We start from the raw sequence: 16,376 nt of genomic DNA on the forward strand, positions 1-16,376 counted from the left end.
AGCTCTGTTTTCTGTGATGTGTCCACGTTGTGTTTTGGGGCATATCCTGTCGCGGGCGCTAAGCCTACCCACACAAGTGAGGTACCATTTTTATCGGGAGACTTGGGGGAACGCTGGGTGGAAGGAAATTTGTGGCTCCTCTTAGATTCCAGAACTTTCTGTCACCGAAATGTGAGGAAAATATGTTTTTTTAGCCAAATTTATTTTAGGGCATTTCTGCCCCCCCTGGGGGCAGATCGGCCTATTGGTATTAGGCCGATCTGCCCCCAGGGGGGGCAGAAACCTCTAGGCCCCAGGGCAAATTGTTTTTTGTAGTTTTATTTTGTTTGTTTGTTTTTTTAGAGATTGGGAGCGACCCATTAGGCAAGGGTCGCTCCCCTGAGGGGCAAATTGTATTTAGACCATTTCCGCCCCCCTTAGCGGCAGATTGGCCGATTGTAGGTCAATCTGCCCCCAAGGGGGGCAGAAACCACTAGGCACCAGGGATCTTTTTTTTGTGCCCTCACGCAAGGGGAGCGACCTTGTAGGCAAGGGTCGCTCCCGGGGGGGGGGCAAATTTATTTTAGTCCATTTCTGCCCCCCCCCCCCGGGGGCAGAAACCTCTAGGCTCCAGGGCAAATAGTTTTTTTGTGTTTTTTTTTTTTGTTTCTTTGTTTTTTCAGAGATGGGGAGCGACCCATTAGGCAAGGGTCGCTCCCCTGGGGGGCAAATTGTATTTAGACCATTTCTGCCCCCCCTTGGGGGCAGATTGGCCGATTGTAGGTCAATCTGCCCCCAAGGGGGCAGAAACCACTAGGCACCGGGGATTTTTTTTTGGTGCCAATGTCAAGCAGGAGGTGCAACTCGATAGGCAAGGGTCGCTCCCGGGGGGGCGGTGGGGTTTGGGGGTGGGGGACACATTTATTTTAGGCCATTTCTACCCCCTCTGGGGCCGGCTGAGCTAGAGGCCAAAATCCAAAGGTAGGGACTGTTTTCTATGAAAAAATTTGATGTGTCCACGTTGTGTTTTGGGCCATTTCCTGTTGCGGGCGCTAGGCCTACCCACACAAGTGAGGTATCATTTTTATCGGGAGACTTGGGGGAACGCTGGGTGGAAGGAAATTTGTGGCTCCTCTCAGATTCCAGAACTTTCTGTCACCGAAATGTGAGGAAAATGTGTTTTTTTTAGCCAAAATATGAGGTTTGCAAAGGATTCTGGGTAACAGAACCTGGTCAGAGCCCCATAAGTCACCCCATCTTGGATTCTCCTAGGTCTCTAGTTTTAAAAAATGCACAGGTTTGGTAGGTTTCCTTAGGTGCCGGCTGAGCTAGAGGCCAAAATCTACAGGTAGGCACTTTGCAAAAAACAGCTCTGTTTTCTGTGATGTGTCCACGTTGTGTTTTGGGGCATATCCTGTCGCGGGCGCTAAGCCTACCCACACAAGTGAGGTACCATTTTTATCGGGAGACTCGGGGGGAACGCTGGATGGAATGAAATATGTGGCTCCTCTTAGATTCCAGAACTTTCTGTCACTGAAATGTGAGGAAAATATGTTTTTTTAGCCAAACTTTGAGGTTTGGAAAGGATTCTGGGTAACAGAACCTGGTCAGAGCCCCACAAGTCACCCCATCTTGGATTCCCCTAGGTCTCTAGTTTTCAAAAATTGACAGGTTTGGTAGGTTTCCCTAGGTGCCGGCTGAGCTAGAGGCCAAAATCTACAGGTAGGCACTTTGCAAAAAACAGCTCTGTTTTCTGTGATGTGTCCACGTTGTGTTTTGGGGCATATCCTGTCGCGGGCGCTAAGCCTACCCACACAAGTGAGGTACCATTTTTATCGGGAGACTCGGGGGGAACGCTGGATGGAAGGAAATTTGTGGCTCCTCTTAGATTCCAGAACTTTCTGTCACTGAAATGTGAGGAAAATATGTTTTTTTAGCCAAACTTTGAGGTTTGGAAAGGATTCTGGGTAACAGAACCTGGTCAGAGCCCCACAAGTCACCCCATCTTGGATTCCCCTAGGTCTCTAGTTTTCAAAAATGGACAGGTTTGGTAGGTTTCCCTAGGTGCCGGCTGAGCTAGAGGCCAAAATCTACAGGTAGGCACTTTGCAAAAAACAGCTCTGTTTTCTGTGATGTGTCCACGTTGTGTTTTGGGGCATATCCTGTCGCGGGCGCTAAGCCTACCCACACAAGTGAGGTACCATTTTTATCGGGAGACTCGGGGGGAACGCTGGATGGAAGGAAATTTGTGGCTCCCCTTAGATTCCAGAACTTTCTGTCACTGAAATGTGAGGAAAATATGTTTTTTTAGCCAAACTTTGAGGTTTGGAAAGGATTCTGGGTAACAGAACCTGGTCAGAGCCCCACAAGTCACCCCATCTTGGATTCCCCTAGCTCTCTAGTTTTAAAAAATGGACAGGTTTGGTAGGTTTCCCTAAGTGCCGGCTGAGCTAAAGGCCAAAATCTACAGGTAGGCACTTTGCAAAAAACAGCTCTGTTTTCTGTGATGTGTCCACGTTGTGTTTTGGGGCATATCCTGTTGTGGGCGCTAAGCCTACCCACACAAGTGAGGTACCATTTTTATCGGGAGACTCGGGGGGAACGCTGGATGGAAGGAAATTTGTGGCTCCTCTTAGATTCCAGAACTTTCTGTCACCGAAATGTGAGGAAAATGTGTTTTTTTTAGCCAAAATATGAGGTTTGCAAAGGATTCTGGGTAACAGAACCTGGTCAGAGCCCCATAAGTCACCCCATCTTGGATTCTCCTAGGTCTCTAGTTTTCAAAAATGCACAGGTTTGGTAGGTTTCCCTAGGTGCCGGCTGAGCTAGAGGCCAAAATCTACAGGTAGGCACTTTGCAAAAAACAGCTCTGTTTTCTGTGATGTGTCCACGTTGTGTTTTGGGGCATATCCTGTCGCGGGCGCTAAGCCTACCCACACAAGTGAGGTACCATTTTTATCGGGAGACTCGGGGGGAACGCTGGATGGAAGGAAATTTGTGGCTCCTCTCAGATTCCATAACTTTCTGTCACTGAAATGTGAGGAAAATATGTTTTTTTAGCCAAACTTTGAGGTTTGCAAAGGATTCTGGGTAACAGAACCTGGTCAAAGCCCCACAAGTCACCCCATCTTGGATTCCCCTAGGTCTCTAGTTTTCAAAAATGCACAGGTTTGGTAGATTTCCCTAGGTGCCGGCTGAGCTAGAGGCCAAAATCTACAGGAAGGCACTTTGCAAAAAACAGCTCTGTTTTTCTGTGATGCGTCCGCGTTGTGTTTTGGGGCATATCCTGTCGCGGGCGCTAGGTCTACCCACACAAGTGAGGTATAATTTTTATCGGGAGACTTGGGGGAACATAGAATAGCAAAACAAGTGTTATTGCCCCTTGACTTTCTCTACATTTTTCCCTTCCAAATGTAAGACAGTGTGTAAAAAAGACGTCTATTTGAGAAATGACCTGTAATTCACATGCTAATATGGGCACCCCGAAATTCAGAGATGTGCAAATAACCACTGCTTCTTAACACCTTATCTTGCGCCCATTTTGGATATACAAAGGTTTTCTTGATAGCTATATTTTACTCTTTATATTTCTGCAAATGAATTGCTGTATACCCACATAGATTGAAAACCCACTGCAGGGTGCAGGTCATTTATTGGCTCTGGGTACCTAGAGATCTTGATGAACCTACAAGCCCTATATATCCCCGCAACCAGAAGAGTCCAACAGACGTATCGGTATATTGCTTTCGAAATTCTGACATTGCAGGAAAAAGTTACAGAGTAAAACGTAGAGAAAAATTTATGTTTTTTTCATCTCAATTTCAATATTTTTCTTTTTCAGTTGTTATTTTCTGTAGGAAACCCTTGTAGGATCTACACAAATTACCCCTTGCTGAATTCAGATTTTTGTCTACTTTTCAGATATGTTGCGGTTTCGGGGATCCAGCGTTGGTTTCATGCTCATTTCTGTCACTGACTGGAAGGAGGCTGAAAGCACAAAAAATCGTAAAAATGGGGCTTCTTCTGCAAACGAAATTTTCACTGTATTTTGGCTAATTTCTTGGCCTCCTTCTGGGGAATCCACAAAGTCTGGGTACCTCTAGAATCCCTAGGATGTTGGAAAAAAAGGACGCAAATTTGGCTTGGCTAGCTTATGTGGACAAACAGTTATGAGGGCCTAAGCGCGAACTGCCCTAAATAGCCAAAAAAAGGCTTGGCACCTGAGGGGTGAACAACAGTGTCTTGAAAGCTTGACGCATCTGCTAGCACAGAGAACATGGTGTATTTAATGACGCACAGCACAAGAATATTTTTCCCTCTTAAAATCCTAAATCAATATCAGGTGAGCTGATAGGGGATGTATAGTCATTCTCTCCATTCACTGACTGGGCCAGCAGGTTTGATCTTGGGAAGTAGCGCACCTGACCGTTAGTTTGTCTCCGTAATGAATAGCTGCTGAATGACACTCTCAAAAACCTAAAACCAATGAACTATGTGGCGATTTGAATTTATTTTCAGACTACGTGGGTGCAAAAACTAATCGGATTAACAGGCCTAATACGACGATAAGTATCTCCTCACTATGAGTGCTTTCAATCACCTGGCATAACAAACCAATGCACAACCAAACCCAGAGCTGAAACCTTTAAATTTGTACAGTTTAGCTATCGCAAACGTGAGTTTGCGTTGGTTAATTATCATTATTTAAGATGTGTTCTCAACTATGAATAATGTGGGAGGGCGAATAAGAATAATGAAGGGGGAAATCTTACGTTTCCACTGGCTGTATGATAAACAATGCATCGTAAAAACACCCAGGCTAGCTAATTCCCTGCCTCAACTCTGAACAAAAGAAAAATTCACTTGGTAAGTCTTGATGTTTGAGACTTCGAGTGATTTTCTGACTAAAAGAGGGGGAAGTGGGAGACTCTCAGCCACGCTTTGTTGATTCAATGCAATCGTTGAGCAGGTTCCACAGGTCACTAGTCAAACCTCCTTTACTATCTACTCATAGATGAACTTTCCATTGATTTGTAACGTGAAAAAAATGCCCATGAGGTAAAGTATTCGGACTACAGTACACTTACTTCTCCCGGTCGTATTTTAATGTAGAAATTGTTCCTTTTGTATGAAATCTTTAGAACCTTTGGCCAGGCAAATCGGTTTATTCTGAGTCTGTCTCGATATATGAGGAGACCGCTGGCGCACACGCCTAACATGATTTCCACTCCTTCGGAGTCCTGGAAAAGAAAACAGAGATTCAGAGAATGTTTCAGCTACTGTCCTCTTAACATTAAATATGTTTTACCCTACCACCCTAAAAATAATTTCCTCAATAAGGCCAGACGAGGACAATATGTTTAAATCTCAGGTCAGTGCAAATAAGTTCCAAAGTGATTTCCATATCATTGGCATTGGTTTCTGCCAGGGCATCTGAGTTCTATAGATGATCAACTTGCAATGCTACACCCTTAGCATTAGAATATCAGATCAACGCACATCTATTACATGAATGGCCTTCCCATGTATAGAACATTTTTTGTGAGGTGACCCGTTTGTTGTATTTCTGACCGAAAGCTTGAGTAGCGTTTACTCTTTGTGCATTTTTGAGGAGTGTATATATGTTTTTTGGACCTGACAACTTTCAGACCATGTTTGGTGAGCCTTGTGGCAAGCAGGGACTTTGAACCTCAGCCAAGGGAGGCTCGGACACTTGCTTGTGATGTCCCAGGTCCGTCCTACTAAGGCTCTCCGCACTGAGCCAAGCACAACCCCTTCAGTACTTGACTCTCAGTGGAAGTAATGGTGAGCAAGCAGTACCAGGGTTCACAGGTAGGTAGTGTGTGGGTGTGTGTAGGAAGTTGGCTATGTATATACTATTTCGAAGAAATAGTGTGCACAGAGTCCAAGGGTTCCCCTTAGAGGTAAGATAGTGGCAAAATTAGATAATTCTAATGCTCTATTTTGTGGTAGTGTGGTCGAGCAGTAGGCTTATCAGAGGGTAGTGTTAAGCATTTGTTGTATACACACAGGCAATAAATGAGGAACACACACTCAAAGACTTACTCCAGGCCAATAGGCTTTTATATTGAAAAATATATTTTCTTTATTTTATTTTAAGAACCACAGGTTCAAGATTTACATCAAACACTTTAAATTTAAGGTACTTCACTTAGATACTCTAGGATCTTTGAATGAAAACAATATCATGTACAGTTTTTGTAAAAATGTCAATAAGCTATTTTCAAAGTGGCCACAGTGCAAAAATCAACAGCCCCTGGGGGAGGTAATTAAAGGTTAGATTAGGAGGTAAGTAAAACACTTACAAGTCTCAGTCCTCGAGCATAGGCAGCCCACCGTTGGGGGTTCAAGGCAACCCCAAAGTTACCACACCAGCAGCTCAGGGCCGGTCAGGTGCAGAGGTCAAAGAGGTGCACAAAACACATAGGCGCCTATGGAGTACAGGGGTGCTCCGGTTCCAGTCTGCCAGCAGGTAAGTACCTGCGTCCTCGGGGGCAGACCAGGGGGGTTTTGTAGAGCACTGGGGGGGACACAAGTAGGCACACAAAACACACCCTCAATGGCACAGGGGCGGCCGGGTGCAGTGTGCAAAGCAGGCGTCGGGTTTTCTATAGGTTTCAATGGAGTGACCCAGGGGTCACTCTAGCGGTGCAGGCAGGCACGGGAGGGGTCTTCTCGGGACAGCCACCACCTGGGCAAGGCGGAGGGTCGCCTGGGGGTCACTCCTGCGTCGAAGTTCGGTTCCTTCAGGTCCTGGGGGCTGCGGGTGCAGTGTTGGTTCCAGGCGTCGGGTCCCTTGTTACAGGCAGTCGCGGTCAGGGGGAGCCTTTGGATTCTCTCTGCAGGCGTCGCTGTGGGGGCTCAAAGGGGTAGTCTTTGGTTACTGACAGGCTTGCAGTCGCCGGGGAGTCCTCCCTGAGGTTTTGGTTTTCTGCTGGTCGAGCTGGGGGCTGTCGGGTGCAGAGTGTAGAGTCTCACGCTTCCGGGGTGAAACGTGAAGTCTTTGGAAGTTGCTTCTTTGTTGCAAAGAAGTAGCTGGTTTTGAACAGGGCCGCTGTTCACGGGAGTTTCTTGGTCCTGTGGTCCAGGGCAGTCCTCTGAGGCTTCAGAGATCGCTGGTCCCTGTCGGATGCGTCGCTGGAGCAGGTTTGCAAACTTGGAGACAGGCCGGTAGGGTTGGGGTCAAAGCAGTTGTCGTCTTCCTCCTTCTCTGCAGGCTTGTAGGTCAGCAGTCCTTCTTCTTTCTTCAGGTTACAGGAATATGATTTCCTGGGATATGTGGAGCCCCTAAATACTGAATTTAGGGGTGTGTTTAGGTCTGGGAGGGCAGTAGCCATTGGCTACTGTCCTTGAGGGTGGCTACACCCTCTTTGTGCCTCCTCCCTGTGGGGAGGGGGGCACATCCCTAATCCTATTGGGGGAATCCTCCAAACTCAAGATGGAGGATTTCTCAAGGCAGGGGTCACCTCAGCTCAGGACACCTTAGGGGCTGTCCTGACTGGTGGGTGACTCCTCCTTGTTTTTCTCATTATCTCCTCCAGCCTTGCCGCCAAAAGTGGGGGCAGTGGCCGAAGGGGTGGGCATCTCCACTAGCTGGGATGCCCTGGGGCGCTGTAACAAAAGGGGTGAGCCTTTGAGGCTCACTGCCAGGTGTTACAGTTCCTGCAGGGGGAGGTGAGAAGCACCTTCACCCAGTACAGGCTCTGTTCCGGGCCACAGAGTGACAAAGGCACTCTCCCAATGTGGCCAGCAACATGTCTGGTGTGCGACAGGCTGGCAGAAACTGGTCAGCCTACACTAGAAGTCAGGTAGGTATTCAGGGGGCATCTCAAAGATGCCCTCTGGGTGTATGTTACAATAAATCAGTGTGCATTTATTGTGCTGAGAAGTTTGATACCAAACTTCCCAGTCTTCAGTGCAGCCATTATGGAACTGTGGAGTTTGTGTTTGACAAACTCCCAGACCATATACTCTTATGGCTACCCTGCACTTCCAATGTCTAAGGTTTTGCTTAGACACTGTAGGGGCACAGTGCTCATGCACATATGCCCTCACCTGTGGTATAGTGCACCCTGCCTTAGGGTTGTAAGGCCTGCTAGAGGGGTGACTTACCTCTGCCACAGGCGAGGGGAGTGCCATGTTGACTTAGTCATTTTCTCCTCACCAGCACACCCGAGCTGTGAGGCAGTGTGCATGTGCTGAGTGAGGGGTCTCCAGGGTGACATAAGACATGCTGCAGCCCTTAAAGACCTTCCGTGGCATCAGGGTCCTTGGTACCAGGGGTACCAGTTACAAGGGACTTACCTGAGTGCCAGGGTTGTGCCAATTGTGGAGACAAAGGTACAGTTTAGGGAAAGAACACTAGTGCTGGGGCCTGGTTAGCAGGGTCCAGGCACACTTTCAATTCATAACTTAGCATCAGCAAAGGCAAAAAGTTAGGGGGTAACCATGCCAAGGAGGCATTTCCTTACAGTGTGTAAACTTAAAACTCATCAATCACCCAGCAGTACAATAATTGATTGCTCAATACAATGCACACTTAAAACACAATACTGCACAATAACGGATATCGGATACCCAAACACACTGACAGCTGGGTTATTGCACCTTGGATTCTGCCCACCTCACCCCTTTCCTGGGTATCACTCCTCTTGTGAGTCTATCAGGTCTTCCTATAATTTATAGAGGGTTCTGACTGCCCTTTTTCAGTATGTTAGCAAGCAACTAAAAATAGTAGCCCCTTTGGTTCAGTCTCTCCACAGCACAGGTCCCGGTGTTCCCTTTCTGCAGCAAGTGGGGACTTGTAGCATGCCTCCATCTTTTATTCCATTTCTTGGATGAGATGCACCAGCTGCATGCTTGGCTAGTGAGCAGGGGGGCCACAGTAAAACACAGAATTGGATGTTGCTGTCCAGCATTCTGATAAACGGATGCCAACTCTCCACAGTCTTCCTTCTTCTGGCAGGCACATACACCATCAGGGGTAAGCATTTTCTGGGATACCCTGGACATCAGTACTCTCTTAACAGTCGTACTCCCTGTAAGGTTAGCAGGATACTTCCATTGTCCAGCAGGGAGGCTAGCCATCTAGGTGCACCGCTGTTGCCTTTGAGATCCTAATGTTGATCTATAAGTGACCATATTTACATTATATTGTGTGACTTTATAACAAGCAAATTGTAAAGTGTTGCACTGAAAGTCTATAAAAACGTGCATTCACTGTAGGCTAGTTTTTTAATGCTTGTGGTATAGCCATGCCAGATAAGATACAGGGCCTGATTTAGCAATTAACAAATATAATTCTCCCTGACAAACATGAGGGATATCCTGTTCGCCATATTACGATCCCCATAAGACATAAAGGGATCATATTACGGTGGACAGGATATCCGTCACACATGTGATGGAGCATTTAACCTGATTTCATATGCTTACTTATGATGTTAAAGACTAGTTATCATTGAAATGATAATGGATTTCTTGATGGATATGCTTTAAATGTTACATGCTATAGCTGAAATGTGGTTACCCATCATATTTACTGACGTGCATTAACAAGTTATTTTACATTTTGCAATGTACTGTAACATGAAATTAGACAAGATCAAATTAATGACAAATTTATTATTGAAACGTTTATATGTGTTTGTTTAACATGGATAAAGTGTGGCATTTTATTTCTGTTCTAGTTTAGTCATGTTGAGGCCTGCTAGCCACCAGCTTTGTAGAATGTGAGAAAGTTGTCTTCTTTTTTTGCAAATGTGTCATTTCTTTCAGATTTTGTTCACATGAAATGTTAGTTTGGAAATAGATGTGCTATTGTTTTATAAGTAAAGACCCTGAGAAAGTAACCTTAAGGAAGGTACATAGAGAAAAAGAGAGCCTGAAGATTGGACTTATTTATTTATCAATTGTTATAAAGTCATACAAGAGAGCAAAGATAGATACCTTTCCCTGTCGGCTTTGGGAACCTGTCTGGATGTTGCAGATGACTGTTGTGTTCTGACTGGACAATTAAAATCTTTCGATCCATGTGGTGTTAACAATGGACAAATCATCATTTACTTTGGACTTTATTTTACAGTTTCTGGTTAGCCACAGCAGAAGAGACCCCTTGGACTTTGAGAGATACAGACATCTTTGCCCTTGCCCCACACTTTCCCAATGCTTGCTGAGAAGACTTAGATTTTCTTTGACCCATGAGAAGGCTCTTGACCAAGCTTCTGAGCTGCTGATACCTAACCGTTTTTACTTACTTTTTGCCAAATTTAGTTATCTTTATTTTGCCCAAATGTCATTTTCCAGCTTCTTTTTGTCCTTTATTTCATTTTTACTTTTCACCCCCATGTTTTATAGCCCAGCACATGTCAATTATTGACTTGCTATTTTGAGGGATTCCCATTAAATAGCTAGCTAATTTAGATGGTTTCTAGGCTGGTGAAATGTTTGGAAGAATTGGTAAACTCTTAATTTCAGAGCATCAGATTTTGATTTTATTGTTCTGTATCACATGGATTGAGTGCTTAGTTTGTCTCATGCTAATCAGACTTAGATTTTTCCAGCATTTTGGTCACCTGATGGTGATACTGTATCTTTATAGCCTGGTTCTGAGAACTGTTTACATTCACCCGAGTATTCACTTGTGATAAGACCCTATAATTTTATTTTCGATTTGGGATTTCATTGTGTGGCCAAATTGGTCATACTGTGAATCAAATGTTGACTGATTGTGAAGCTAACTTCTCCTACCCCCTGCTTAGGGTAAAAAGATTTGCTGTACTGGTTTAGAGTATATCTAAAATGCTCCATCACAGTAGTACTCTTTTAACAGTCATACTTCCTGCAAGATTAGCAGGATACTTCCTTTTTTCAGCAGGGAGGCTACCATATAGGCACTCAGGTCACAGGAAATGTGTCTTACAGCAAGGCATACCTTCAAGTGATGTCCCCTCACTTCTAGGAAGCGGGCTGTTAGCCAAACACCAGCAGTAGCTGAACATCAATAGAAAACTCCCTTCCTTAATAAATAATAAGTTGGAAGTGGAGCAACGTGAGCGCCAGTGGCTCCCACCTTTATAAGGCAAAGCAGACAGGAGATGTAGGTTCATTCTCTGAACTTTCAGAATAATGTAGGGGTGGTTCTTCTTTTAAGTGTCTCTTCCAGGTTGCTCTCCAGACAGAGTTTTTGTGGAATGTGATGCTCCTCACATCATGGTAGTCTCCAGCTTGGAATACCCACAAAAAGCACAAAGAGTTCTGTACCTGGCTCTCAACAGCTGCACTGACTGGTGCTCAAGGAAGAGACAAATGCTGGCCTAATGTAAAGGAGTCCTTTCACCTTAAGCAACAGAGCCTGCAATCCCACTCTTCACCCCCACCATCTACCAACTGGAAGTGCTACGGGACTAATCAGCAGCTCCTCTCAGAAAAAAAGGCCTCATGGAATTCCTAAAGGAGCTTTTTCTCTTCTTTTCAACTTTAGTATTGAGTTCTACCCCCTCCAGATTCAGGAATGTCAGGAACACACTTCCACTGTCTGAGAAAACAATCCCACCTCCATAATTTACAGGAACAGGCCAGGTGATTCCAAAATTGAACTAGCAGAACACCATTACTCTGGGTCACTTATAAACACAATGTATGTACCATACGACACACAAACATGCACACTCCACTTGGAAACGTAGCAGTAGGATCTGGGTTAGTGCACAGAAGCAAAACCTTACACAAGCTGGCCAGCAGGCCTCTACTCTAGTGAAACAGATAAAAAGGCCTGGCCACAACTATAGATTCACTAAACACAGTACGCTGCCACCACTGCTATGGATGTTAAACATCTGTCATTAAAATGAGGGCACACTCTGCATGCAACTCCAGGTTACAGGACAGCCCCTCTGCATCCCGCATGTCAAAAGACAGACTTAGGCCTCTGGTAAATTAGTGTGAGGCTAGGGACAGGACACCAGATACTTACTGTCGGGTACAAGTACAGGAAAACATGACTGTACAGCATGCAGGAGATACTATCATCCCAACAACTACCCAGTTGGAAACCTAGTTAAGACAATGGTCTCTGGTTTGCTCAATTACAGAACAGATGTGGAGATGAGACTTGTGAGCACCAAGAATTGTTTATTGACCAGCAACCTAGATGCACTTTGGCAAATGTAATAACCATGTAAAGATAAACCACAAGCAGGATGGCCTCTTTAGGAAGATCTGCTAAGAGAAATACCCGGGACTCAAAACTTTAGCGTGGAAGATGCAAACTTCTTTTAGCAGATTTGTGATATGCTTTTATAACTATTTCCTGTTGACCAGATGTCTCCCGAAACATTTTTGTTACTTGACAAATCTTGTTTAGTTGAACATGAACATTTGTTTATGACAAAACATGTTTTCTGAAAAATGTAGCACTGACTAACTGTGGAGATCCTTGAGCCACAATCATATTCTTGTTGTATTCTGTGAGTATCACTTTGATTCTGTCACTTCCTGTTTTCTAATGGCTGACGTTAGAAATCCTTAAAAACACTGGCATGCACACCTGGTACTCTTTACATTTCAGTTTTCTTGTTTGTTTTAATAGAAGTGCACCTCCTCACTCCCCTTCTCGCACAAAAACGTTGACACACATTCCCTGCATTTTCTACTTCTACCTCAAACCGCTTTCAGTACTTTCGCAAAGTGGTTTCATCAAAAAAGTATATTTTGTCTTTTTTTATTTGCCAGTTATTTTTGCCTCCTAATATATATTGCTGTATGCCATTAATCAGATCTCTTGTGCCCTTGTAAGACAAAAAAGAAAGAACTGGCTGGTAAATCAAGAAAAGTTACGGCTAAATTGAGCCTATTTCTTTAACTGAGTTAATCACTATCGTGTGCTTAGCCAAAAAGTAATTAAATTTAAGAGACAGACTGATTTTGTATAGTAATATCAACACAGGGCATTACAGTCCTTGCACTGAATGTTAATTTTAAAGTCAACCTATGGCCAACTTCATAGTTACTTGCTTTGTTTGCAGCTTTTTAAACTAAATTGTGAACGTCTATGATAAATAATACTCAAACACTCCAGGGCACCAAACCACATATAAAATTCTGCTAGATTAAAAGAAGATCAACTTGGTCGACAAAACATTTTACAGCCACAAGAATCAAATAAAATGAAGAAGAAGCATGCATACCTTGGCATGGTGCAGATCTACACCATACATAGACAATTTTTTGGCATTTTCTAAGAAGTGCATCTCAGCTTCTGCAGGTGTCATTCCCCTAAACAGAGAAAATAAACAATATATTCTTATTCAGCATCTTTTGGTTAAGATGCCAGTCATTTGTAAACTTAGCCATACTGGCTGTCCTAAACTCAATTCATATTGTCTCAGTGTATTTAAGAGCAAAGTCTGAATCTGCCAACCGTAAATTGACTATGCTATTTGTTAAAACTGGCACATGACACATAATATTCACTTTAGGCCTGTGTTTATTTTTTGCTACAACAGCAAATTTAAAGTTACTTTTGCCCTCTGACACTTATATGAGTAGTCACTCACAGAGAGCTCCTTAAAGCAGACATATTTACTTCACATCAGACTCCTGACTGTATAGAGAGTGACATGTTTTCTGCAATGTATACCCTGACGGAGAAAAGAATACTTGTACGCATACTTTTCCAAAAACTATCCGTATTTTACATGCAGTGGCAGTTCACAGTCCTCTAATTAAATGTAGGAAATTACAAAACTTCATCCTATTTAAATTTTAAATCCTGACATATTCATAACTTTAGTTGAGCCATCACGTACGCCTGCAAATGTGTTAATTATCAAATAAAAGCAACACAAATTACATGAAAAATACACTCAAAGCGCTAGAGTACATTGCAGGAATGATAGGAAGATACACATCATTTTCATGTGAAGTGGGTTTTTGCTACCTTTTAATAGATTTTGGTGTAACAACAAATACTGTTCCATCTCAGAAATTTCACAAAAATAACTGCTTTTGGTTTGATAAAATCGTTTGCAGGTACTGCAATACTTGCAAGAAACAAGTTGTGGATTTGTTTGAAGTTTTTTGGAAAATCAGAGTTTTGAAAAAACAGATCTTACAAGTAATACATAACTTTTAGTAACATGTAAGCAGCTGGTCATGAGAGAGCAACCATTGCCAAAAATAAACACATATGGCTGGCTAGCCTTCCCAAAAAAACTTATAGAGCCAAATACTTAAAATAATTAGCAAATCTCCTAGTTCCAAAAAACTGTTCCGGACACATCATTATGCCAGGAGCCAGAACTCTTGCCTCATCTACTTCTTAACGACTGTATGACTAACACTCCATGAAGCCCCAAGATGGAGGGGTGTCCTCACGTGCAAGCAGTAAAAAGTGTGAAAAGACTTTCATCGTTAATTTCAAAGTAATCTGTAATTCACATTGCACAATCTTCATATGAATCAACAAGTACACAACTCGCCTATTTGTGGTATATTTTATTTCATCACACAAATCCTTGAAGCTCCATTGTGAACCACTTCCTCGATCAGTTTTTCATCCAATTACATGAACTGTAATTCATGCACCTAATTTAATTTCCCCACAGCATTTTAGACCTTCTCAAGGTCCTTTTCAGTGGGAAAAAAGAAACATCATATTAATATCTTCTTCATTACTATACAGAATCAAGAATCCAAATAAAGTATACATTAATAAAGGAAACAATGTAGAACCTTAACCTCAAATCTATGCAACTATGACCTGAACAATCTAAAATCGATACTGAAACTATGAAGTGCTGAGGATGTGCCAGCCAAGCCCTATTATATGCTGCTGCTGGCATTCAGAAGGAGCATCATATTCTCTACTGTATGCATTTATGTATATGTGCACATGGAAGTCCTTCTTAATTGTAACTATTTCCCTTCTAGAATGCCAGTGTGATTCTGGAAGGGTAAGAGGCACCATCATAAGGTATCACTCTCTAGTAAATGCAGCCTGTAAATTGAATTGGCAAATGTAACACTCCAAAGCGCAATTGTTACACAACAAAATCAAACTCATGAAAAATCCTAGTAATAATTTTTTTTGCATTACTGGTGACAGTCATGGAATAAACCATGTTCATATTAAGGCCCATATTTATACTTTTTTAGTGCCACATTTGCACCACTTTTTGACGCAAAAACTGTGCAAACTTACAAAATACAATTGTATTTTCCAAGTTAGCGCTGCTTTTGTGTCAAAAAATGACGCAAGTGCAGCTCTAAAAAGGTATAAATATGGACCTAAATGTCCAGACTTCAAACATCAATCACATGTTATATATAAATATAAGCCTGCCTAAAAAGCTGACAACTATGTCAAGTGCAAATTACTTTACAGTGTTAGTGCATGTCTGCAAAAAGACTGTATATTTAACTAAATACCAGCCATTAAAAAACGATGCACTAAAATATTTTGGGTACACACACACACACACACACACACACATATACCCACACACAATCCCCCCCTCCCCCCACAGAACGGGACAGAAGACTAAAATATTTCCAATCGATCAAACGTGTTGTTTACAAACCCATAGGTTAAATACAGTAAAGAACTCTTTCATAAAAGCAAGTCATTTAAACCCTTTCAATAACTGTCCTTGCTTATATGATGTTCAACAGCTTTTTCAAAATATTTCTCTTTGCAAATTCGTTTTTCTGTGATCCAATTTGGGGTTTAGTTTAACAGTTTCCTGCAGTACGAACTTCAAATGAGTAAGATTGCCTTTGAGTCTGGTTCTACTTGGAGCATCTCCTCATGCTTACTAGTAGATTCTTAATGTTAATGCTTTGTGTAAAAAAGGTTGACAGAAACACAATTGGAAAATCTTTTATCTTTTTTGGTTTCAGAAACTTAGATCTGGTGCTGCAGTCAATGCGTTCCATAATTGGCTGATGACCTCTGCTGGATGACCTCTTAAGTGTAACCCCCTAATCCTGAGTTTATTGAAGAATTCCTGTTCTTGCTCTTTTTTTCTTCATCATATACTCTTTCAATTCTGGTGAGCTGTGAAAATGTAAAATAGTTCTAGCTATAGGCTTATGGTAAACATTAGGATAGAGATTGCCATGATGACAGCACGGCTGAATGCAATACATGTACTCTTGTTGATTCATCAGCCTTTCACAACAGGGCTTCTCCTTCATCTCGCCATAATATGAAGATGTCATTAAAGTAATATAGGCATGTATTCAAGCCTTCTTGCTATTGATTTCTTCAAAAATATGTACCTCTCAAATTTAGAAATAAAGATATTTGAGTAGTTAGGTGCTACACATCAACCAATCAAGGTCCCATTTAGCTGCATGAGGTATTCCTCACTTCA

The 16,376-nt window shown here is 42.8% G+C and overlaps 1 protein-coding gene across 33 annotated transcripts in view; it reads right to left on the reverse strand.

Moving 5' to 3' along the window:
• Positions 1-16,376, reverse strand: part of EPB41L3 (erythrocyte membrane protein band 4.1 like 3) — an 826,134-nt gene that overhangs the window by 288,193 nt on the left and 521,565 nt on the right. For all 33 annotated transcript variants that reach the window (XM_069219822.1, XM_069219821.1, XM_069219820.1 and 30 more), the window contains exons 8-9: positions 13,188-13,275; positions 5,067-5,219 (exon numbers count right to left, since the gene is read on the reverse strand). In XM_069219822.1, the coding sequence (XP_069075923.1) occupies positions 5,067-5,219; positions 13,188-13,275 (241 nt within the window). The remainder of the gene's footprint in view (positions 1-5,066; positions 5,220-13,187; positions 13,276-16,376) is intronic.

This window comes from Pleurodeles waltl, chromosome 2_2 (assembly GCF_031143425.1).
Source record: "Pleurodeles waltl isolate 20211129_DDA chromosome 2_2, aPleWal1.hap1.20221129, whole genome shotgun sequence".
NCBI lineage: Eukaryota > Metazoa > Chordata > Amphibia > Caudata > Salamandridae > Pleurodeles > Pleurodeles waltl.